This window comes from Aythya ferina (assembly GCF_964211825.1).
Source record: "Aythya ferina genome assembly, chromosome: 2".
In the NCBI taxonomy this organism is placed as follows: domain Eukaryota; kingdom Metazoa; phylum Chordata; class Aves; order Anseriformes; family Anatidae; genus Aythya; species Aythya ferina.
This window is the reverse complement of record NC_140297.1, coordinates 63,032,175-63,057,028: the sequence shown is the minus strand read 5'-3', so window position 1 is coordinate 63,057,028 and position 24,854 is coordinate 63,032,175. Positions and strand designations below refer to the sequence as shown.

At 40.1% G+C, this 24,854-nt stretch overlaps 1 protein-coding gene across 13 annotated transcripts in view; it reads left to right on the top strand.

Annotated features, from left to right (window-relative positions):
- The window catches only part of ELMO1 (engulfment and cell motility 1), a 317,584-nt gene that overhangs the window by 278,908 nt on the left and 13,822 nt on the right, over window positions 1–24,854 (top strand). For all 13 annotated transcript variants that reach the window (XM_084508954.1, XM_084508945.1, XM_084508956.1 and 10 more), the window contains 3 exons: window positions 9,772–9,935; window positions 14,834–14,946; window positions 22,904–23,011. In XM_084508954.1, coding sequence (XP_084365080.1) covers window positions 9,772–9,935; window positions 14,834–14,946; window positions 22,904–23,011 — 385 coding nt within the window. The remainder of the gene's footprint in view (window positions 1–9,771; window positions 9,936–14,833; window positions 14,947–22,903; window positions 23,012–24,854) is intronic.

Genomic DNA, 24,854 nt, shown 5'->3' with positions numbered 1-24,854 from the left:
TGAGCTGTTTGCAAGTATATTAATTTTCACTTAGTGTAAGTCCTTTAATTTAATCATGTATTGTAAGGGAAAAAATACTCATGTGTATGTTCCTAATCATGGGTAATTCATATTACTTGCCTTTAGAATTCACAAGCATGTTATTTGACATGTTAATTGTTACATTGATATCTGACTAAGAATACAAATATCTCCTAATTTTTCCCCCTCCCCTCACTTAACATTTTGTTTGAGGAGATCAGTGCATTTTGTCTGTGAAAAGCCCTGGATTAAATGCCACCCACCGATGATTTTGTGCATGTTTCATTTTGCCAAAGGAGGTTGTCAGACATTGGGGGAAATAATGTAATATTAGTTGACCTAAGACTTTAATTAACTGACAAGTAAGTTTACAAAAACTGTCATATTAACTTTGCACATCATTTTACTGGGGTGGAAAAGCTTTGTCACACAGCACTCATTCATTTCTTCCTTTGCTTACTTTAGGGTGTGAAGCACAAACAGGAAATAAACATGTTCCTTATTTCTGATGCAAATAGTATTCTGCAAATATTAAGTGTAGGGAGGACATCTCCTATCTATAAGTCAATCCTGTTTCAGCCTAATAGAACCCAAATATTTAGTATTTGACTTGCATGTTTAGGTAAGCATCGTTGGGTCTGTTTTGGACTGAACCCTCAGCCATGAGGTTAGGATATGGTTTCTACCCTGCAAGAAGCCAGTGGACAGCTTCTACATTGTCGTTTACCAAAAGGTTTGAATACTTTATGGACTGTGTTTATGTACTCTTTGATGACGATTCTAAATCCACTTGCATTTCAACTATGTAAAGGACCACTGTTCCCTTCCCTTTCTATTACTATCAGTTTTGCCCACAGCTTCCTCAGGCCAGTCCTTAAGGAAGGTTTTCCTTCAGAGAACTGCTTTCTGAGCCATGACATTATAATAAGTGTATCATTTCCTTCATCTTTTGCTCTTCTCCCATTTCCTTTTAACTCATCTTTTACCTTCAGTCTTCATTTTCTACTAAAATGCAACATCTATCAGAGCCACAGTCTCTCCCTCTCATTTTTCTTCTTCAAACTTTTCCATCCTTTCATTTATTTTGTTGCAAATCATCACCCAAATGCTTTTCTCCACATGCTAATACTCCCTGCTAGAACCCCTGTTTCTGGTCTGGTCACTTTTCCTTGTTTATAGCATCTTTCCTACTAGCTGCCTTTCTGTTTCCTTTGTCTACTTCTGTCTGTTAACAGTCATTGTTAAAAGTATTTTCTTGTTCATTCCTCTAGCCTTATATTACCCTTCAGTGGAATTTCTTTGGTAGGCTTTTGTCTTTTTCCCCAATCAAATTCAAGCTGTTTTTTGCTCCCAGCCAAAGCCTCTTCCTTTGTTCTTGTCTTTAATTGAGCAAATCAGTTTTAATATTGAAAAATAACTGGAGGCCTCCCAGATACCTAGTGCTTCCCTATCAGGATGTAGATATCCAAGGGAAAAATGATCGGTGCAACTAACAGAATTCTGGGAGCTACTTCGGAAAGTGGCAAGTGAAGCTGTGACCACAGGCTCTTCTTGCAGAGGAGGGGTATCCTGGGGATGTAGCAATTAGTGGCCCATTGTCACTGAAGCTGTGCAACTTTACAAAATGCTTACATCCAATAGCAGAATTAGCCTTTTTTTTTTTTCTTTTTTTTTTTTTTTCCCCCAAGGGAATGAACATTTTTACATCAGCTCCTTTATATTCAATCTCTTCTCTGCCCTCTTCCTTGCCTTGTTCTCAGCCCCCATTTCTCACCATGTTTCAGAGTGCTCACCAGTCTTGTTCTTGTGACCCTGAGGCTGTTGTTCTTCCCTTCTTACAAGCCTGGAGCCCCTGGAGGAATGTAATGAATCCCCTATCCCCTCTTGTGTAGTCTTTGATTAATGACAGTCTCAGCATATCAGTTCCCAGAAACTGTGTGGTATCAGCCTGGTCTCCCACATCTCTGATTAATTAGCCAAGGGAATAGAAAAAGCTGGAAAAATCAAAACCACTCTGAAATGTGTTGGCTTTGCTTCAGCCTTTCTTCCTTCATCACTGAGGAAGGAAGATCTGGGTTGGACCTCAGGATCCAGGTCAGGCTCCTCCACATTCTTTTTACTCTTCCTCATCAGAAGAGAGGTATTTTTTGGTTTCTGAGGCAATGAACAAGGTTTCACATTGAAGAAATCTATTACTACAGCACTGAGCTTCCAAGTACCTGCTATAAGCCTTTTAAACAAATTGTGTAGAACAGCTATCACATCTCCTACCTCTCAGCTCCATTATCACATCTGCTGGGTATGCTCATTTGTTCATACTAGGTTTTCCTGTAAAATGATGGTCATTGCTGAACTTAATAACGATAGTGATACCACATGGAAACAGGCTTCTCAGCTTGATCAAAACCATTGCATTGTTTCAAGTTTCTTTCCTGTAGACAGAAAAATGTCTTGGTTCATACTAGAAAAGTATACTCACAAACGAAAGGAAAGAAAGGAAAGCCAAAACCCCAACAATTTGTTTTTTCACAGTGGATTTTAAATTCTGCAGAAAATGAAGAGATAAAAATGTATCAGAGCTTATACCTGCTAAATCTTCTGACAGCCACTTCCTCATCCCACTGCCTGAAAACGGATCAACTTAATTATTCCTGTCATTGTATACATGCAGCTGGCTTAGAGTTGCCTCTTTATCATTTGCTCCAGCTACTGTCCTTGTATGCTGCAATAGTTAAGAAGATTGAAAACTGTTTTTTGTTATTGTTGTTGCTTTAGGTTCAGGATTGTTTGTTTGTTTGTTTTGTTAGTTTTTTATAATTCCAAAGTATGCAGACTGTAATAGAACAAATGATCTGTGATTTTGGTGTCTCTTATCAATGTTTAGATTGTACCAACACTGAGCTTAAATTTACTTGTGTAGGATGGCATGTTTGGATTAATATACTAAAATAATGCGGAGTGAAAGCTTGCTGCAGGCTGTGACCAATGTACTAGTGTAGTGAAGTCACAGATTGCAATATGTGGAGACAGGAAAACAAAGAATAGCATTAAATTTTCTTACAAGGACCTTGAAGTCTCTCAGGATTACTCTTCTGAGTAGTCTGGAAATATAACCATTGATCTAGTTAAGACAATTCTTCTGTTGGAATAGCCTAAAAAATTGTCTTGAATTACATGGAGCACACTTTAAATATGTAAAGTTTTCATTAAAGTGGTTGACAGGTTGCTTGAAAACTGAAGTCATTTCCTTTCCCTTCATAATTAGATTTTCTTTATGGCCTCCTTTGTCAGTAAGCACTGTTCATTAAGAATGATTTGGCCATTTCATTCTACAACCTTATTTTTTGCCTGCACTGTTGATTTAACTGAAGGAAATCCCTTTGTGACTAAAATGATCGAGCTGGATCTCAATAACCGTATCATATTTTCTTCTTCCTTTTTTTACATTGTACAAATGGAGCTGTTTCTTTTCAGGAATGTTTAGATAGGAAGGAAGCAAGGTATGAATTGCAAAGACAGGTCGTCCCACTAGTTTTCTGGTTGTTGTCTTGTTGATTTTTTTTTTAAGTGGTCACATGTAAAAGCCAATGAATACAGCCTTAAAATGTCTCACATCTCAGATTCTTCCAGTCTGGTTGCAGAAGGGGGGTGTCTCTGGATATAGCACTGTCCAGTGAGTTGTCTTTTATCATACGCTGCAAAGAGACAGGAATCACACTTTGCAGAACTTGCTTATTCTGAGCCAAATTACGAAAGCACCAAACCCAGTAGATCATTGTTGGACTCGTGACTTAAATCTGAGTCTTGACCATGCAGAAGGAAGGTAGATTGTCAGATTAATGGCAATCATTTAGCAGAACATACCAACAGACACACATACCTGAGTACACTACCAAGCAGCAATCAGTGTAACACATGCCCCAAGACAGTAAAAGTGCAACACAGTGCTTCTGTGACAGTCTTTGCATCTTTCTTGAATGACCTGTAAGAGGGGCATTACATGTGAAAAGGCATGCTAATTCAAAAGAAGCAGTGATGTTGTGGGGAAGTTATAAGAAGCGTTCATCTTCTACCTCTTGTTCTGCAGGTGGATTGTTGTGAATCTGCAGCTTTCTGGGATGTTCTGGGGGTGATTTCTGAGAAGATTGGTGCTGCAAGTTTGTAGAAAGAGGATTTCTGCTGAGTGGAAAGCTCAGACTTAAATTTCCAGAAGCCTTGCAGGTAGTGGTAGGATGTCTTAGATGGCAGCCAGTCTTCTCAGGTCATGCTAAGGACAAGCTTTTGCACTGGTATGGTATGTCATGGTATAGCAGAATAGAGAGGTGGCCATTTTGTGCTGCTTATAGTTGCAGACAAGTTGCTGAAATGTAGTCAGTGAAAAGGTTGCAGTATAGTTGGGTGTCAGGCTCTGACAACTTCCTCTTCTTTACATTGATGCCTTCTCACTTTTTATTTTGTTTCCTCATTGTACAGCCTAAGTGTTCAGACTTCTCCACAATCCTTAAAGGCATGAGCTTTATTTGCATAGATAAAAGTCCTTGTGGCAAGAGACAGAGTGAGAAGAAAGAACAAAAGAGGAGGAAGTGCTGGAGAGGCAAAATAATCAGAATGTGATATGACAGATTAGGTCAAATAAGCAAAATACAAAGCTAGACAAAAACAGTTTAACAAAAAAAAAATGCATAGTTCAATGTTATGGTGATATCAGCCAGAGAAATGAAAGAGAAGTTTTTGTTGTTGTTGTTGTTGTTTGTTTGTTGTTGTTGTTGTTTTTTCCCTCTACTGTCTTTCTCTTACTGTCTTCAGTGAATTTACCTGTCTTAGTCATAATGCAGAGCTTGGGATTCTCATACCACACAAAAGGTCATCAGATAAAAAGGACATGAATGAAAGCAAACGTGCCCTCTGAAACCCTCATCTCTCAGTAAGAGAAGCAAAGTGTAATGTAATTAAATGAACTGTCTACAGTGTTTATGTGTAATTACACTGAGTAGAGCATACCTTTAATTTCATTGTAACTTCAGATACACACGGAGGAAGGGTTGATGCTGTCTTTCATACAGCAGTAATCAAGGGCTGGCAACTCAGCTTTAGAAATTATTCAGACAGATTAGAGGATCTTGGCAGTGGTTCCCAAATACTCAGGAGACGCACTGCAACCAACAGCTTTGCCATTTTGGCCAGCTAGTTAAATATTGTTGGCTATAAACATTACAAGGCAATTGATCACCCCCTTATGCGCTGGGCCTGGGGCATACGCTTCCTTCCTTCTGTCTGGGGAGAAGGGCAGCCAATAAACCAAGTAGCTCTTTGATGATACCCTGAGAATAACTTTCCAGATCATAGTGAAGAAGAGGAATTTGCATTGTTTGCATGTTAACCACAACACAGAGTACCAGAGAAAGGAGACAAGGGTCTGTACAAGATTTTGCAGCTAAGCATAACTGAGAGCACCCGTAGCCCTGATTACAGGACTATGTTTGCTCGCACAGCTCTGGTTTAGTGCTGAAAAACCAGGGCAGTATGGTGGTAGTAGTTAGCACAGCAGTGTAGTATGCTTAGTTTAGCAGTTATACTCTGCCTATTTGTTTGAAATGGCAATAATTTGTTGCTTTCTAGCAGACAGAGAGTTTGATCCCATGAGCAGTGGGATGTAAGTGTCTGAATTAAATGTCTGAATTTCTGCACTCTTTTTTTTTTTTTTTTTTATGATAGTACAGAATTGATGACTGCAGCCTGAGTATAAAACCATGTGTAGTAAACTTGTCTGGTGCAACTTCTCAGCAGGCCTGAGAAAGTGGAAGTGAAGCCAGCAGTTGAATGTCATACTCTCTACGACAGTGAAAAGTTAAGCACAGTTCGCTGGAAGCTTAGACGTTAGTATTAGGAGGTACTGTGTTCTCAATAGGAAAGCTTGGTTTCCAGTCTCTCCCCTCTTTTCCCTTCATAGTACCAGTATGGTTGCTAATAATAGTAATTAATTGCAATTAATAATGTATAACTATATGAAATATAAATTACAATTAATTAGCAGCAATTAGTAGTCATTGCCAAGAAGGCAGAAAGAGCAGGAGAGAAGATAATTTTAAACATCCAGCTTATTGCTAAGGTTGTCTGCTTAAGTTTTCTCCACTATTCCTTTAAGGTTGTTTCTTTTGTTGTGTTTCCTAAGCCCTTTGGTTATTAAAACAAGACCCAGTGATACCACTAGGAGAATGTCACGAATCTCATTGGATGGGGTAGCAATTCGTCAACATTCAGGTGTTATGTTTGCTTGGCCTTGCTGTTTGTAGTTTCTGAGGTGTGACAGCATGTTTATTACTTAGATTGCTATGATCTGGTGAGTGCACTGTAATGTAGTCAAGGAGGCATTACTACCTCTAAGCAATCAGGTGGCAGTCAAGAGGAGTTTATATTTCAGATGGGGAAGTAGCAGGTTCTCACAGGCTAAGGAGCTATTCAGAAGGGTTTGGCTGTGCATGGCCACCATCTGAAAACAGATATTTCTCTATTATAAAAGGCACAGTGCATAGCTGAAGAGTATAGAACTCAAAGTTGTTTTTTTACCATCAAACCAAGTTTTATACTTGCTCAAACACACAGCAATGTACCTACTAGATTTGTAAGAGTAGACGGAGAGGATCTCTGCTTTGTCTGGGCCAGATTTCCAAGATTTACTGAAGTAGCATCTTAATTGCAAGGATGCAAGGAAATGTGGTGAAGGCATTTGCTTTCCAGTCGGGCCAACAGCTTTTTGAGAAATATCTTTCTCTTCTTGAAGTAGATCTCTGGAATGGATGTTGCCCCTGTAGTAAGGAAGGAGACTGTCTTCCATTTTTTAATTGCTTACTTTCAATTGGTGGCCACAGCTAAAAAGAGTGTTTAGATCACATCTAGGACATAATTTATTTCTCAGGAAGCAAAAAATAAAAAACATAGCAAAGGCAATGACAGTTACAAGACTAAGACTACATGTGAACCAATGGAATATTCATATGTTAAGTTTCCAGAATGATTAGGGAACCTCTAAGGGCCTGAGCTTCTGTTTTAAGATACACGATGAAGGTGGAAGAACAAAGGAAAATGAATGGAGAAGAAAAAGATCTTGGCCTCTGTGTAGCTGTTAATTTCTGTCATGTCTGCTTTCATACCATGGCAGTGGTTGCCATTTTGTACTGCTTTCTCGATTTTGGATTTGGGTGGAATAGGCCTTTCTGAAACTGACACCGTGTTTTCAGCCAACTTTAGCACAGCATTGGATAAGTGTTTCAAGGTGTGTGATTTGCACCAGCACCAAAGAAATGAATCCAGAATTTGGAGAGAGAGACAGTAATCTCTGATATGTAATTATTTGAACTAAAGCCAAGCAATTCCTCTTAGTTAACTGTGTCTCAGCAGTTTTCTCTGATAAAATAATTATTATGCAGATTGATGGCTGTTGCCCAGACATCCTTCATTCTCATTTTTGGTTTGCATTGTTTATGGCATTATTTCAAAAACAATCCTGTAATATCCCTGGCAAATTTCTCTCTCTCTCTCTTCTGACTAATCAACTTCTCTTTCCTTCACTGTATATGATAGTAATGTGCCTGCAGTGTAGAGCTCTCACAGGATTACCAAAAGGTTGAGGTTGGAAGGGACCTCTGGAAGTCAGCTGGTCCAAACCCCCTGCTGAAGCAGGGCCACCTAGAGCTGCATGCCCAGGACCATGTGGCTTTTGGGTAGCTCCAAGGAGGGAGACTCCACAACCTCTCTGGGCAGCCTGTGAAAAAGTGTTTCCTGATGTTCAGAAGGAACCTCCTGTGTTTCAGTTTGTGTTCCCTTCTTGTCCTTTCACTGGACACCACTGAAAAGAGCCTGTCTCCCTCCTCTTTGCACCCTCCCATCAGATATTTATACACTCTGAGATCTTCCTGAATTTTCTCTTCTCTGGGCTGAACAGTCCTAACTCTCACAGCCTTTCCACATTGGAGAGATTCTCCAGTTCCTTCATCATCTTGGTGGCCCTTTGCTGGACTCTCCCCAGTATGTCTGTCTTTCTCTTGTGCTGGGGAGCCTAGAACTGGACACACAGATCTCTCTCCATCTGAGAGACCATGGAGATTCATGATAAACTTGCTGAGGACTGAAGCAACTTAGCCACAAGGCAGAACAGGGAGAGAGAACTGGAAGTGCTTGGATAGCAAGTAATAATGATCACAAGGACAGTCACATGGCCAGACCCTCCCTCCTTTCACCATGACAGTAATGAAGGAAACAACAGATCACAGTTTGTGGCTTATCACTACTGCCCTTTAGTCAGGAGAACACCTGTAAGGCCCAGTAGGAGAGTTGTAAGACCTGAAAAAACTCTCTGCAGTATCTACTGGCTGGTACACATCACCTGGGTCAAGCTGGCAGAAATCAGGATGTTCATCTGCGCTCTCAGCAACTTAGGACTTCACAGCTTTTTTATGCTGTTACAAATACATTGTTGTATGCGTGCCTGTCTCCGACATGACAGGGCTATCATCTCAGCTCAGAATCCAAGAGAGCCAGGCTACTGCTGCCATGAGCACATGAGCCACAGACCGAATGGGATTTACAGTCCTGTAACTGGTGATCAGAGTTCAGCTGTCAGGAGACTGTGAAGTGATAAATGACCCTTGCCCCACCAGTCCCCCAAAATAATAGTTTTCTTGTTACAGAGCAGATGGGCTTTTGCTGTAAGCTGTGTTGCCTTGCCAGAAGTTGGCTAATTTTCTGGTTATGCTACTAAGAAATTGACTTGAGACCAGATAATACTAATCTTCTGTACCTAGGTGGTGGGCTGGACTCAGCTGGCTGCCAGGTGCCAACCAAGCTGCTCGCTCACTCCCCCTCCTCAGCAAGACAAGGAGGAGAAAAAACAATGAAGCAGCTCATGGGCTAAGATAAGGACACAAAGATCGCTCACCCATTGCAGTCACAGTCAGAACAAACTCAACTTGGGGAAGATTAATTTAATTTACGGCAATTATAACAGAGTAGGGCAGTGAGAACCAAAATAAAAACAACCAACTAACCAAACAAAAAACTAAAACCACCTTCCTTCCACCCCTCCTTCTTCCCAGGCTCAACTTCAATCTCAATTCTTCCACCTCCTCCCCCCGAACAGCACAAGAAATGGGATCTGCAGACAGTCCCTGATGCTTCCTCTCTGTCTCTCCCTCACGGTCCCTCTCTGCCCCTGCTCCCCGTGGGGTCCCTCCCACAAGATGCCGTTCTTCCCCAACTGAGCCTGCGAGGGCTGCCCACAGGCAGCAGCTCTTCAAGCACTGCTCCCACATGGCTCCATCCCACGGGGTCCATCCATCCCCCAGGAGCAAACTGCTCCAGCACGGGTCCCCCATGGGTGGGCAGCTCTCCCCAGCACCCCTGCTCCTGTGTGGGCTCCTCTCCACGGGCTGCAGCTCCGGCCTGGGGCCTGCTCCTGCGGGGGCTCTCCATGGGCCGCAGCCTCTTCCAGGCCACATCCACCTGCTCCACCGGGGGCTCCTCCACCCATGGGGGGGCTGCAGCGTGGAGATCTGCTCCATGTGGGACCCATGGGCTGCAGGGGGACAGCCTGCTCCACCAGGGGCCTCTCCACAGGCCACAGGGGAACTTCTCTACAGATGCCCATAAACCCAATACAACCTGGAAACCTTAGTCCGACACACAATAATATTTGAGACAAAAACACAGAAGGTGTTAACACAGGTTTTCTTTTCTCTTCTTTGTCATCCACAGGTAATGCAGGTAGTGAAAGAACAGATAATGAGAGCACTCACTACCAAGCCTAGCTCACTGGATCAGTTCAAGAGCAAGCTTCAGAATCTCAGTTACACAGAAATACTGAAAATACGCCAGTCTGAAAGAATGAACCAGGAAGATTTCCAGTCTCGTCCAATTCTGTAAGTACTGTCTTCTCTCCTAACCTATTTTTGCATGGAAGTATTAACAAATGTGAATGATGTTTGTCAGCTCTTCAGGGGAAACTGAAGTGAGAAAGCTGTCCAGGGAGCTGTGCTCAAAAGCAGTAGTGCAGCATCTATCTGCACAATGTGTGTATGTTTTCTTCTGCTGGGACTCCCAACTTTTTCTTTGAGTTCAATTAAACCAGATTTATCCCTATAGGGTCTCACCTGTCTTACTTGTAAAAAACAATGCTCTGATATTTCCTGGCTTTGTATGATTGTGTTTATGAGCCTTTTTATGAGATTGTTGTCAGGAATGACTTTTTTCATTTGTATTTTTTAAAACTTTGTCTTCTGTCCAAGGGCCTTTAAAAATTGTAGATGCCATTTCTCTGAGCCAGACAAGATGTTAAGAACAAGAGGACTGACTCTAGAAGAGTGGGGTTACGTATTACTGTCTTTATTGATAGCATAATCTTTGGTGTTAATGAAAAGCCATTATTTATTTGTAAATGATAACATCAATTCTGGCAGAAAGACAATGGGATTCTCATTTCTCTGTTGTTTACTGCGAAGAATCAAATGCTAATATTGCCACCACAGCTCCTGCCTGCTGCTCAAAATATCCTTTGTTCTGTTATATCAAAAATGGAGGCTGTACTTGGCTTTGGACCAAGGCTTATGGCTGAACAAATGGCACAGGACAGGTTCAGACTCCGCAGTGCACAAAGGATGTGCTGAGAATAGCAGGAATCTTTTGAGATCAGCAGAGAAATAGTGAGGATTCCAGAAGCATCAGTTGAAATGTCATGAAATCTTGACTGTGTTTGAAGTATAATGGCTCATGATTTTCCAAATCTCCTTTACAAGGCAAAGCAGTACAGAAGGATTTGGACTAGGGAATTTGAGAATTCAGATGCAAGATGCTCATTTTGATTTATTTCTAAAGGATATAGATATATCTAAGTACGAGCTCCAGGGACACATTCATCCAAGGGCAGTCGGGCAACAGCGGAAGCGTAAACTAAGTGGAATTACACACTTAAATTTTAATCATACCAATGTGGATCAAAGGGAGAATGCTTCTTTTATGTTTTCAATGTATTAGAAGATAGGACCTAATGCCCAATTAGAACTGATGTCACTCATAGTAATGCATCAGTTAAACAGTTACAAATGGTTCCAGTCAGTTTTGCATCATTACACTGCTCAGAAATCCCCTGCCATTCCCCTGCAATGTTTAGTGGTTCCAAGCCACTCAGTAGTGCTAAGCTTGTCACCAAAGCTTCTCATTTTCCTTGCTTCCTCCCCTATGAGTCAACTGTTTAACTATGATACAGGTCAGCTATTTATATTCTCATGCAGCATTGCCTAGCTACTAAACTTGCTAGTGCCTTTTACAAGCTCTTTATTTGCAGTATTGCTCTGGTTAGTTGCTGCCACAGTGCAGAATTTCCTTCCCTATCATGGAATGAATGAAACAGCTAACTCAAATAGTTAAAAGCAAATGAAATGTTACCAGAGGACTCATTTCAGATTCTGGACAAAGGCTAAGCCTAAAGGCTATAGAGGCTAACTAAATCGATAAGGTGTTTAAGCAATCACAACTGCATTTGCAGAGATTTGGCTGTATGCATTTGCATTTTGATTGCATCCATGATCACTTATTCTTGACAGTGAAAAGAAACGGTTCTTTCATTTTCCCGTTTGATTTGATTCCGTGTACTGAACTCTCTCAAATTGCACAGATGACACGACTTATAGAAGTACAGAATCATGGTCCCATTGTAGGAAAAGAGACCGTGAGTGAAGAGAGCAATCGTGGCTGTGCTGTATATTTTAAAGCCTTACAGATATGCTAAAAGAGATTGTGCACAGCTGAATGTAAAGTCAGTGGGCCTTGTTTAATTCTGCTTGAGCGTATGGCAGTCAGATGATGTTTTTTCCTGCCTTTAACATGATAAAAGTCTTTCTTTTGTTGTTCTTTGTGTGAAGTACTGATGTTCTGAGTTTTCAAGCTGCTGGATGAGGGAAGTTTCAGTTAAGTTGGACTTGAATGTAAGTTGGAAAGTACTGCTCTAGATCCCTGTAAATGCAGCAACATTTTTTTTCAACAAGTAGTTGTTTCTTTTATACGATCATTGTTTCACATGGAGCTCATTTTTTCAGAGCGAAAGGAAGAAGTCGTACAGCACAGAAAGCATTCATGAGCTTGGGATCATTACAGATCAACCAAACCACCACTGCACAACAAAACTATAAAATGTCACTGGTTTATATGCAATGGCTGTGGAAGAAGGTGTCTAGGAAGGAATCCTAGCCTGTAGAGAACCAGAGATCTCCTTGACACATTATGTGGAAATAGGGATGGTTTAATACTCGATAAAGTTCTGTTGTCCATATGGAAACTTGCTGGTTTGAACTAGTACTGAAGAAGAGCTAGTTTCGTCTGAATAATTAAAAAAATAATCCAATAGTTTTCAGATTTGAAGACAGGTCTGTTATCTTAAAAGCATGTAACTGATAGCAGGATTTTGCCTATAGTGCTGAGACCAGTGAGATCAGAAAATTACTGATCATATATTACTCTGTAGTACCCTCAACCCTTCTGTCATATCAGCCCACTGACTTTTGTCATTCTTACATCACAGGAACACGGGAGGAAGCTAACAGCAATTTTTAAAGCCTTAGACTTTCCTCGTTTGTTCTCTCTCTTCACAAGGCACAAACTGTTCAGTTGATGTCATCTGAAGGAGAATAAATAAATTTTTCCAAAAATATATTTGCATTTATGATCTTCCCTTAGCTCTTTGTTCCTCTGTGTGCTCAAGCATGGGGACTGTAAAACTGAAGAAAGTACTACCTCTGAGCTTCTCTGTTGTGAAGACAAATACAATGCAGATCAGCAAAGAGGCAAAAAGAGCTCTGGCACATCAGCAAAGAGTCAAAAGGCTTCCCTTCTTTCCTACCTTCCTTTCTCCTGTGGAAAGTCTGTCTTAGACACTGAAGTACTTCGAAGGGGATTACCTGTTTATTTTTGGATTGGTTAGAAATCCTTCTCTTCTTATGATTTGTAAAGGGCAGATGGGACTCTAGAGGACAGAAGAAGGAATACTCCGGGTTTTAATAACCAGATGTTAATGTGCTGGATGACCCATTCTTTCTTTTTTTCTTTTCAGTAGTGTCTTATAACTATAATCTTATGATATCTTTAACACCTCTTTAATGACAGTCATCTAATTTCTAAATTAAACTACCTAAACATCACACTGATGTTTTTATCAATTTTGAATGTTTGAATTCAATCCAGCTAGAGACAAAGCCTATAGCTTAGACCGTTCAGTAATCTGCACTGTGTTTTAACATGGTTTTCCTCTGCCCCTGCTCCCAGCTTTTACCTGAAGAGTGGGGAAGCACAACAGTTCTGAAAGGCAAGACATTTATTCAAGCACAAAATTGTTCTGATCATAGTATTTAACTATTCAGTGTTTTCCTGCCTTAGTTCTCAATAAGAAAACCATAGTGTTTGAAATTATCCTAAAGGACTTAGAGTACATTTCCGAAAGGTGGCCTGTTTCTATAGTTACAATGCTTGCTTGCTTTTTGACCAGCCATATTTTCCCAGCTTGTGAATATGCTGTGGGTTATGCATCAAGTACTCCAGCCATTTTGTTAATACTTGGGAGAATGATGGCATTTCTGTTTAAAGCCCTGATGTCTCTAACAGAGAACTTCCAGTGGTTTCAATGGGGTGTTGGCAGATTAAAGGTACAGGATCCACGTGAATGTGGAAATCAGCAGAGACCAAACTTCCTAAGTGACACATTTTTATTTTATCGATGGAATAGCACAGCTTTGCTTTCTTTTGATGATGACTGCTGGAACATACTGCCAGACAGAATGATTTTTGGTATTACCTACTGTGCACAGCAATGCAAAATTATGGTTCTGACACACTTCATATTTTATAAACCATCTACACATTCAGTTATTTTTTTAATCTTACCAGGCTTACTGTCAAGTTGATGTTTCAACCTGTCTTTTATGTATTCTTAATGAATCTAAGTGAGGATATAACTGATGAATTCAGACACCTCTGAATCCATGTGATGGTATATGAACTCAAGCTTTAAATATTACCCGCATATTTTTTCCACCTAGTTCTTGACACTTTTAACTCTTTTATCAAAGTAGGATGAAGAAAATAGATTTCCTAAAGGATATATAATAACATTTCTAAATGCACTGCAGGTTTCTGCACTCCCGGGCAAGGGTACAACTTGATCTTTGAGCAGTCCCCATCATGGGCTACTCTTCCACTCAATTCTGCTAGAAATGAATTAATTGAACTGCATAGGATCAATAAGAATCATATAGCACTGGTAATGGTTTTGGCTCATTGGCATTGCTCATTGCTGTTTTTTCTTGCTATTTCAAAGTGTGTTTTAGCCTTCTTGTATTGTCCTAAATGCTAGTAAAGTATACTAGCAGAAGATTGTGCAACAAAAGGTGACAGACCCTCAAATAAGCTTCACAATGTTCCTGCAATGAAAGAGCATTATTTGCTGCAGAGAAAGCTTGTTGATGCTTTATAGGAAGTGTTATTTTTAGATGCATAAACTGAGAAACAAGTAAGTTACTTGTCTGAGTCATACACTGATGCTGTAGTGGGGAGATGTCTAGAACAGAGATACCCTGACTCCCATGCCTTGCTATAACATAACTTTTTTTTTTTTTTTTTTTTTTTTTTTCTGGAGCAGGCTAGATTCTGACCTGGGCATGCCTCTCACTGTTGACTCCTTTGGACAGAAACATCTTGTGAGACTCTCAACCTTAGAGGAAAGAGGATGGATTTCGATTGAATCTCAAAAGTGTCTATTTTCTTTCCTCCCAAGGGAACTAAAAGAGAAGATTCAGCCTGAGATCTTAGAACTGATCAAGCAGCAACGTCTTAATCGACTTGTGGAGGGTACCTGCTTTAGGAAACTCAACAGTCGACGTCGACAAGGTACAGCTGAGACTTCCGGGTCTGACTTTTTATTATCACTTCTGTCTAAAAGTTGAGATGATGAGTACTGCTCTTACTAACAAGAAGCTTGGTTTTATTGCTGTCTTGACTGATTTTACTAGGGAACATCTGAAAGAATCTCGTGGTTGCAATTGTAGAATCTTCTTTGTTTCACTGGAACTGGTTTTGGTTTCATCTGGAATAAGTTCAGCATTTGATGAAAATCTCAAGCAGCAGTCTGAACGTAGTATTTCCATTTTTGCCTCGGTGTCCAGTCTCCTTGTTCTCTCAGAATAAAATTTCTACCTCTGCAGGAATAGCACATATAACTTTGTGTATCCACAATTTGAGTGTCTCAGAGTTGGATCATTTATTTTCTTGTAGGTTTATTTAAATTATATTACTAAACAAATAACAGATGTTCAGTACTTTTATACATGTGATGAGCTCATTTTGTACCTTTCCCTCTGGTACTGCCTGTCCTTAGTTTTTGCCATGAATTACCATATACATTAAATATATTATGGAGTTCAAATGTACTTTTAAAAACCACTTAGATCAGTAATTTGTTTACATTCAGATGAATAATGATTGACATGAGAAGATTCTTTTTCCCAATCCTATGAGTCATTGCTCAGTACTAGATTTACAGCTCGTTTTTTACAATTAAACTCTTTATGGTTCTTTTTCCCCTCATAGGGGGGCATGCTTCTTTCTTAAAACAAAATAATGGGTATATAGTATAAATTGAGCAGATTAATTAGAATTTTATCCCAAAAAATCCCTTTAGAACCCTTATTTTGTCAAGATTCAGATTGCTGTTTGTTTCCCAACTGCAAATGCAATGAAAAATAGAAAGTTACAAAAGCTAAGTACTGCCAAAGTACTGCCATATTTGAGACCTTCAAATCAATTGAGAAAAGTTGCTTTCCTCACAGAAGGAAGAATCCCTGCAGTGCCTGATTTCTAAGAAACAAGCAGGCAATTTTCCTTAATGTTGAGTGGTTATTTTGGAAAATTCCAAGCCTTTATCAAAGGGTCAAGTTGCGGAAAAATATGATGCAGCTTTATTTACTCTCTGTCAAGACTACAAACACCTATAAAGCACTTGGAGCAGAATTTAGGGAAAGAACATTAATATTCTACCATGACTTCTGTACAGATTTCATAAGAAGGCATGATATGTGTTTCCCTTCAGCAACATCTTTGTGGAGTGAAACTAGCTGAAGTAATGTATAGTTTTGTTTGGCTATCAGTACTGTTGTTTTTTTTTGTTTGTTTGTTTGTTTTTTATTTTATTCTTTTCAGAACCTTAATCCAAATGACTGAAATTCTAGGGAAGGAGCAGGGTCTGTGGCAAACCTACTTGTTTTGGCAAATCTCCAAGTAGAAGATAGACTATTTTATCTTAAGCTGTTGTAAGTCCGTAATTCATAGGATCAAAAACCGTAGAAGATGTAAATTGGTTCAACTTATTTGAGTGGACCTGAAAATAATAATAAACAAAAGAAAAAGAATAATAGCAACTTGATCTTATGGTCCACAGTTAAGAACGTTACTGTGTACTATGCCTTGGAGTGAACTGTATGGGCCACCAGATTGCTTCGATGTCTTGTTTATTCAGGGCCAAAAGAGTTCATGATTCTTTGGAAACAAAATATTTGTTTCCATGCCTCAAAGAGCTTACTTACCTTCTCTGAAGGTGGTTTGGTTTGGTTTGGTTTGGTTTGGTTTGGTTTGGTTTGGTTTGGTTTGGTGGTTACTGGTTTGGATTTTTTTTCACTTTGTCCGATAAATGTTCATTTAGAAGGGCATGTTTCCACATGCCCTAGAGTTGTGTGTACCTTATGTCAGTCTTCCTCTATTCCCTGAAGTGAAAGTGTAAGGTATCCCCCTGGGAAAAAGGGAGGGAAAAGACACAACAACCATTACTAAAGATGACAAAACTCACCAAGGTCTAACACTATGTAATCCAATGAACAAGAAAAGCATTGTAAACACAAACATGTTTGGTTTATAAACTGGTTAACTGGGAAGCGTCCCTTTTAAGGTATGTACAGTGCCTGGCATAGTCCATATAGCAAATAGTTGCAGTTGACACAAAGTGGAAGAAGCTCTATTGAAACTCGCCTCTTTCCTTCAGTGTTGCCTGTACCCCAACCAGAGCAAGCTCTAAACCAGGCCTGCCATGATATCAAGAACTAGAAGATGAGCTAAAGTGAAGGACCAGAGGCATAGCAAATGATGATAAACATCAAGGCAGACCAGCTTTCAGATAACTCCCCTGTATGTCCTACTAGAAATGGTACAAGTCCCAAACTCCTGAATGTGCCTTCTCTTACCTTTACCGTACCTCCCCATCTCTTATCCCCTAACCCACCCCACACACAGTACATGTGCCCTGTGCTTACTGAGAGGATCAGCAGGAGCCCCATCACCTGCCCACTGCCCCAGCTCACTTGCTGTGGAGCATGGCCATGGTCCATCCAGGTTGACTTTGTGCCAAAACAGGAATGGGGAATGCTGTGAGGCATCACGGTTTGCCCGTTAGGTGGCAACCTCCCTTGTAAGAGTAGTGAGATCAGGTAGCTGTTCTACCTCTATGTGTACTGATCCGTTTACATCTCCTATAATTCTTTTTTCTCTTGAGACAATCTTGGGACAAATGTTGCAAATCTACAGATTACACAAGAGGAACCTGAACGTTGCCTACAGAGGAGAAGCTGAAAGCATTAAATTGCCTGTTTAAAAAATAATTAACTGGCATTATTCCACAATAAATTCCATTTAGACTGTTGTTTGAACATTTGGTAGGACACACATGGTTAGTCACAGTAAGTCGAAACAATTGACTTACAAAAACAAAACAAAAAAACAAACAAAACAAAACAAAACAAAAACAAACAAGGAGGGAGATTGCATCCTCTTACGACCTTCTGAGAGGAGGTGAAAAAGATTTCTTACATACAAGGCATTGGAACACATCCAGTCCAACAGGTGATTCTTTTCAGGGAGCGGGGCTGAAGGTTAAGCGGTGAAGTATCTGCAGTCAGATCTCTGCCTTTTGTATTCCAGCACGGGATTATTGTTCATCAGGGTCTCTCTGCAGCCAAAATCCAGAAATACTACATGTATTATCGTCCCAGCAGGATCCTTGCCACTTTCAAAGAGTACATGGCCTTTGCCTTGCAACATTTCATGGTTGAACTGCAGTACTAACTCCTGTTTTTATTAGGCATTCTTAATCAATAGGAAATGAAACAGTAAAATCTGGTCTGCTGTTCTGGTCACTGTTCATTGACTAGCTCTGCAAGTCCCCACTTTGTTCTCTGATTGTGGACATCAGCTGACAGACAGCCCTTTTCATTGTTCTCCTTCCTTTGGTAATTCCTGAAAGAAAGGGGTGAAGACTAAATCGAAAGCCTACAAAGCTATTTATAACCCTAAATGTTATTTTTTCCAGTAAAGCTAAGTAGCAGATCAAGACATTTTATTGGAAATAATAGATACTTCTGTAGCTGTCATCCAGTATATTTGTAGTTTGTTGCTGAGTGTACTCTTGGAAATAAATTCCCCTGTTAGCTTTATAAAAGATTATAGAGAAATTGCATGTTATCGAAGTGGTTTTGCAGTCGAAGACAAGGTTTCTTGTACAGTTATATTTGGAAGGGAAAGAAAGCCTGATGATGCACACTACTATATTAAAACTCAAGGCAGAATATTTTTTTTAGTAACCTGGAAAGAGAAAACTTAAATTAAAAAAATCAAGCAAAGACAAGTTTTCCATCTCTTGCTAGGATAAGTGACTCACACTTTTGAATGAGAACACACTTTGTCTTTTTTTCTGCAAAAAGCTACTGCTGCTACTTTGTTCCACCCTCCACACTCCCATAAAAATAATATTGTTCAAGTATGTGACATGCTGAGAGGAACTGGTTAACCAGAGTGCCTCTGGCATTACCACAAGCCAATTAATCGCCAAGCCTTTTCAGAACTTGTTGGCTTTCATCTAACCAGCTAAGACCAGTTATAGTGACAGTGTGTCACTGTGGTAAGTATCTTAGAGAAACAGCACAGTGAAAGAGAAAGGGTGAGTCCACAAACATGTATCTAAAAGCTACATCCAAATTTGGAAGGTTTTACTGACATTATTACACGTGTGTTCCCTTTGCTAAATGTGTGATCAAGCCTTTCTTTAAAAAACAAAAAAAACAACCCACCTTTCATTTTTAGTAATCTGGAACATATCCTGGGATAAAAGGTATGCTCACAGACTTTTTTCATTGGACATCTGAGCTATTTTCTCTCCAGAGGTCTAACTCTACAGCACTTCTGTACTAACCACCTCAATTCTTCACTCGGGATAGCATTGTTAAGGGTGTATGAGTCATTGGCCATTAATGCATGTGGAAATACCATATGAATGGCCACACACTCTGTAGCCCAACATCAAAATGTTCTGTGCCCTACTATTTGGTCACAGTTTTGAATATTACTCTTCTATCCAAACTGGTAGCTGGTTTTGCTATTCAGGATTTTTTTAACCTTGTTTTAACAATGTGCTAGGATATGTTTAACCCACTAGCTGTTTTAACAATTGTTTGAAGCTTAAATGTTTAAAACTTTTTCAGGCTTAAAAAACAAATCAAAACAAACAAACAAATAAAAAATCACAACAGAATGACTACTACAGTTTCCCAAAGAAGAATCTCTAGCACTTGAATTTGATTGCATCAGAGGTCAGCGAACTAAGAGATAGATAACTCAGTGGCAACATTAAATGCTAGTGCCTGAAAATTGTGATGAAATCACATTGTATCTAAAGACTCAGTGTTCAGCATCCACTCCTCCTTCAGTGTGTACACATACACACAGATCTCTGTTGAGGAGTGCAGGGGCTGTTGAGAATTCGTGGCACTTCAGCTTAGCAGATTTGTATTTAAGAGCTCTGGAGGTTTTGGTCAGTAGTTCTTCATTGTTTTATAAGCACTACTCTCTAATCATAGTAGAGAAGAGTTCAGGGTTTTCTTTTTTCTTCTACATGTTTTTTTGGTTTATCTATTTGGAGCTGAAAGTAAATGCTCGCCACCTCCCACATGCTCTTGTGTAATTAAGGCTTCTTTCACCCTTCTTGTCAGTGGGAACAATTTCATACGATATTTATTTTGACTGCAGCATTACTTTATATACTCCACTTCCAACAAAATTGCATTCAGCACCTGTACTAGTAAAATAACATACATCCCATTCAGAGCTGCTCCCCTCCAAGGCGCCGTGATCTCGCATAAGTAGGTTATTGTCTGATAAACTGTAACGTCACATAGAGGAAAAGAAGAACCCCAGCTGGCTAAGGCTGAGGTGGTTGTAGAGGCTCCGGGAAGGCAAGAATGGTTATGCCCCATCACTGATGTGCTGTTTGCCCTGCTCAGCCTGGCTGCTGCGGTCGCTCAGTGGCTGCGACTGAGGGAACCTCATTAGTTCCATTTATCGGTTTCATTTAAGGGCTTTCCCCCTGACAGCCACGCTGTGGTGCGATGGCAGTTATTAGTGAGCCCACAGGAGGATTGCACTGGACGTGCTTCAAGCTTCACTCTACGGCTATTAGTTATTTAATTAACCTTGGGTTATGGGGAATTGCTGTAAGAGGCTTCTCAAGCCTTCAGAGCAAGGCTTTCTTATGATAAAATCACCTCTTTGTGAAAATGAAGTACAGAAATTTTCACTGGGCCTTTTCTCCTTTTGTTATTGGAGCAGGGGGTTGAAATGGGAACAAGGTTACCAAAATGGTCTAACTCTTAGGAGGCTGAAGAAGAAACCTTTTACAAACCCTCAATAAAAACTATAGCCCCACACTAAGTCAAAAGGAATTCATAATATTTTACTTTACTTTATCCAGTTATATCATCATCTTCACCAGGTTATTGACAAAGTAGTGAGACCAAGTTGGCTTTTATTAGGGAAAAAATGGTAGTTGTAATCTTAGTGTCAGAAGGATATATTGTCCTGAACAGTCTTGGAAACACCGAAGTTGCAGTTAAAGCTAGGTATGTAGCCTCCTGCTACAATCACTAGAGGCTTTTCTGTGGTAGACAAGGCGCAAGATGGTCTATCATCAGGTTTAACAGAATATATTTTTTAAGTGTCAGGTTTTGAAATGCTTCTGGTAGAGTTCTCTGTAAAATTTCTGAATCTAGAAAAGTTTCACATGCACAAAGTTTCTGATGCACAAGCTGCCCGACAAACTGCTTTTGTGTGTATTCTTCAGATGACAATCTACTGAATGAATGCTCCTGCTTGCTCTTGTTTCAAATCCCTACAAATGCTTTGTAAGTGGGATTTTCCTCTTGACCCCATGCTGTGCAATATGGTACGTGCTGCTTACGGTCCTGGAATGCTTATATTTCAGCAGCTCTTTTTCTATGCATCACAGAATCATCATCTCAGGCTCTCCTACCCACACACCTTTTAGTAGTGCATATGTCTTTGAAGCAAGTAAACAGAATCTTCCCCATCACTGTGTTGACCTTTTGCCAGTGGTTAGTAAGGTCTTTTGGAACTTGTCAGAAGAAGGGCCTGAACACTCAATAAGTGGTTGGAAATGTGTGGTTTATTTTCTCCAAACATTTTTGCATTTTGACAAAATCTTCTAAAAAGCTGTATGGCACCCCACTTTTGACATTCACACTGAATTGCCTTTCTCTGTGTTATAGTGCATTGTATTTTAAATGGCTGGCTAGGGTACTTCTGAGGGTCCTTTAAAAAGGAGTAGGGTCTGTGAAGATTTTACTGAAGGAGCGAAGAAGTCCTTGCTTTGCTAACACCCAGACTGGTGACTGTACAGCTCCTCCTGCGTTTTATCCCAGCTGTGGCTTCATCCGCTCCTGGCGACAGCAGCATGATGGGGCTTTGTCAGTGCTAGCATTTCCCCTAAACTCTCCCTTCGGCTGCTGCTTGGCACAGCATCAGTGCTACCTGCAGCGAGAGGAGCACAGAGGCAGAGAAGCCCCCCCAGCACTTTAACGTCTCGCCTTGCTCTAAGCTTCTGGAGATTTATAGCTTGGCTGTAACAAGACTGTATTTTTGACAGCTTAGCATTGTGATCTATTTATTAAATAGAAAGTGCCCTGACAAGAAAAGGTAACCTTGTTCTTGCTGTTTCAGAAAGGGAATTGGCAAGCACCACCCTTGCCCGCTAGGCAGCGTGGTAGCCCTGCTCTGCAAAGCTGATGTTCTTCAGGGGATAGATTTTAACAAATAGCACTAAGGGCAGTTATATCCTGAGAAACAGGAGTTGGCAGGAAGCATAAGTATACATCTCCTAGGAAGGGCTAAAATGCAAAGAGGAATGTGATACATGCCCATTTGTGAGCACACCAACCACTGAGTTATCTAGAAGACAATGGACTTAATGTTTTTAAAATCTTTGCGTGTTTGTTGTGTTCATTCTCCCCATAAATATGGGAGTGTTCTCTCAACTACAAAAAGACATGAGTCAAAATTTTCTTAAGTTATGGAGTATTTCAAATGTATCAATATTTGGATGTGCAACAGATGACATCTGGCAGGGCTTAATTCTCACATAGGGGGTTCAAAATAATGAACCTTTTATGGGTGTGTTAAATTTAGCTGCTAAATGCAGTGGTTACTTACCTAGGATGCATATCATGGGTAACAAAATATCATGTAAAACTAAGTCAGCTGCTTCTTGCTAGTATTTGTTCTTGGAACCAGTGGCAAAATCAAAACAGAAATGGTAAATGAATGCCAGCTATGTTTAAGCAAGTGAAATTACTGGGCAAAGTCCCTGCCCTGCTTTTCATACATAAGAAATATTTCTTCTTCAAAAAAAGCGGGGGGGGGGGACAGTCCTTCCTTGTAGTGCCTCATTTGAGTATCCAGTTGATAATGCTAATGAAGACATGTCAGTGACCTTGTTTTAATGCCTTTATTTTAACAGACAAATTTTGGTATTGTCGACTTTCGCCGAATCATAAGGTGTTGCACTATGGAGACTTAGAAGAAAGTCCCCAGGGAGAAGTCCCTCATGATTCATTGCAAGATAAACGTAAGTCATGCACAGGGATTGTGCTACTTTTGCTTCTTTCAAGCTCTTTATAAGTGGTAGTGGATTTTTCTTAATACAGGACATTATCAACAACTCTGTTCATGAAGATACATAGCAGAGGACATTTACTCGTGCATTCAAACACTGCTGTTCTGGTTTTGGCAAGCATGTATGAGGACTGAGCTCAGCTTCCCAATGAGCTTATACTTTCATTCAGCTTGGAAATGTCGTGCTTTTCATGGGGAGGAACACAGTTTATTTTCATTCCTCATCTAACTGCAGATGTCACATTAAAATACTTTGGCATATTCAGAAGTGCTTCCTGTCCATGGAGACAGCTGTTTCTTTTGCTGCAAGCAATCTAGTGACATGGAAAACAGAGGTCTTTTTCATTATCATGGCAAGTGGACTTAAAGACAACACATTGATTGCTGTGAGTGGTGTTGATAGGACCTCACAGTTAGTTTGTAACAGGGGACATGCCTTTGTGACACCTCCTGCCATGAGATTTCTTGGGATATTTTGTAGGGACCAAAGTCATTTTGGAGCCCTTCAGAAAATCATGCTCTCATGAAAAGTTCTCCTTAGTCCTTCAACATGATTTGTAGAGGTTCAACCTGCAGTCCCAGGAAAGTTTTTTTTGATGACTGAGACAATGACCAGTGTAGTTCCATCACCACAAAATGACATCAAGAAATCAAGCATTGAATAAAGAATCCTTTTTAGTTGTTCTTTTCTGAATTGCCATTAGTAATAAATGCCATTCTCAGCATTATCAAATCAGACACACTTGCACAAGTATTCAAGTTGGTGGTTCTATTTCTTTCATGAAATGACAGAAAGAATAATTTTGCAGATGACAGAAGTTTCTCCAGCCTGCAAACTGAGAAAGGAGAGAATCAGTGATTTGAACTTTTCTGTGTGTTAGTAAAACAGAGAATTGTTTCTCTTCTCTGGTCCCCCAACCTATCTGCAGGCAGCACCTTTTAAAATTTCTAAGTGCTCCCAGACACAGACTGGGAGGTAAGGAAGAACCTGTCTACTGCTGGAGCCCTGACAGTTCACGGTCAAATTCACTTGTTTTTAGTACCTTCCTCCAGGATGTTTCAGGCTTTTACTGCAGTCTTGGCAAAATGTAGTACAGGTTCTCAAATTGCTGCATTGGCACTAGAAGACACTATTTTACTGGACAAGGCTTAGGGAAATTGCCCTTGAAAGTTACAGTAGTATGAGAATGGCAGAAAAAGAATGAAGGTCACACTTGAATTGCAGGCACAGTTCCTGGACCAGCAGTTCCCAGATTTGGTTGCATTGAGCATATTTCCATGCTCAAAACCCCTACCCGGACTGCAGGCTTCACTTTGCATTTGCGTTTCGCACATGCTCTTGAAACTACTTGGGAATGTCACAATCCCATTGGGACAGCAGGATCCTGCTTTAGGAACCAGTGGATCAGACCCATGTGTTCCCTGTGCATGCCTGCTGGCAGTGCAAGTCCTGATGTAGTTTGAGGAAGATACGGTTATTTCTTACATTTCTCAGACTTTTCAGGCTGTGAAAGATGTAAGATTTACCCACATTAAAGTTTAATAAAACAGAGTTGAGAATATTACAAGATGTGATATTATAAAGTGGCACTATTTTAAACAAGTCGAGCCAAACTGGCTTGGGAATTTTACAGAATATTTTCAAAAAAATACTTAGTTGTTCTTTGGATAGGTATATACTGAATTTTGAGCTCTGAAGGTCTGAATATGATGTTTAATGTTCTCCATGTCCACCAAATGTGGTGGTTTCCATCTCTGGGGAAGGATGTGCCTTTAGATTTCACTTTTCTCACTTT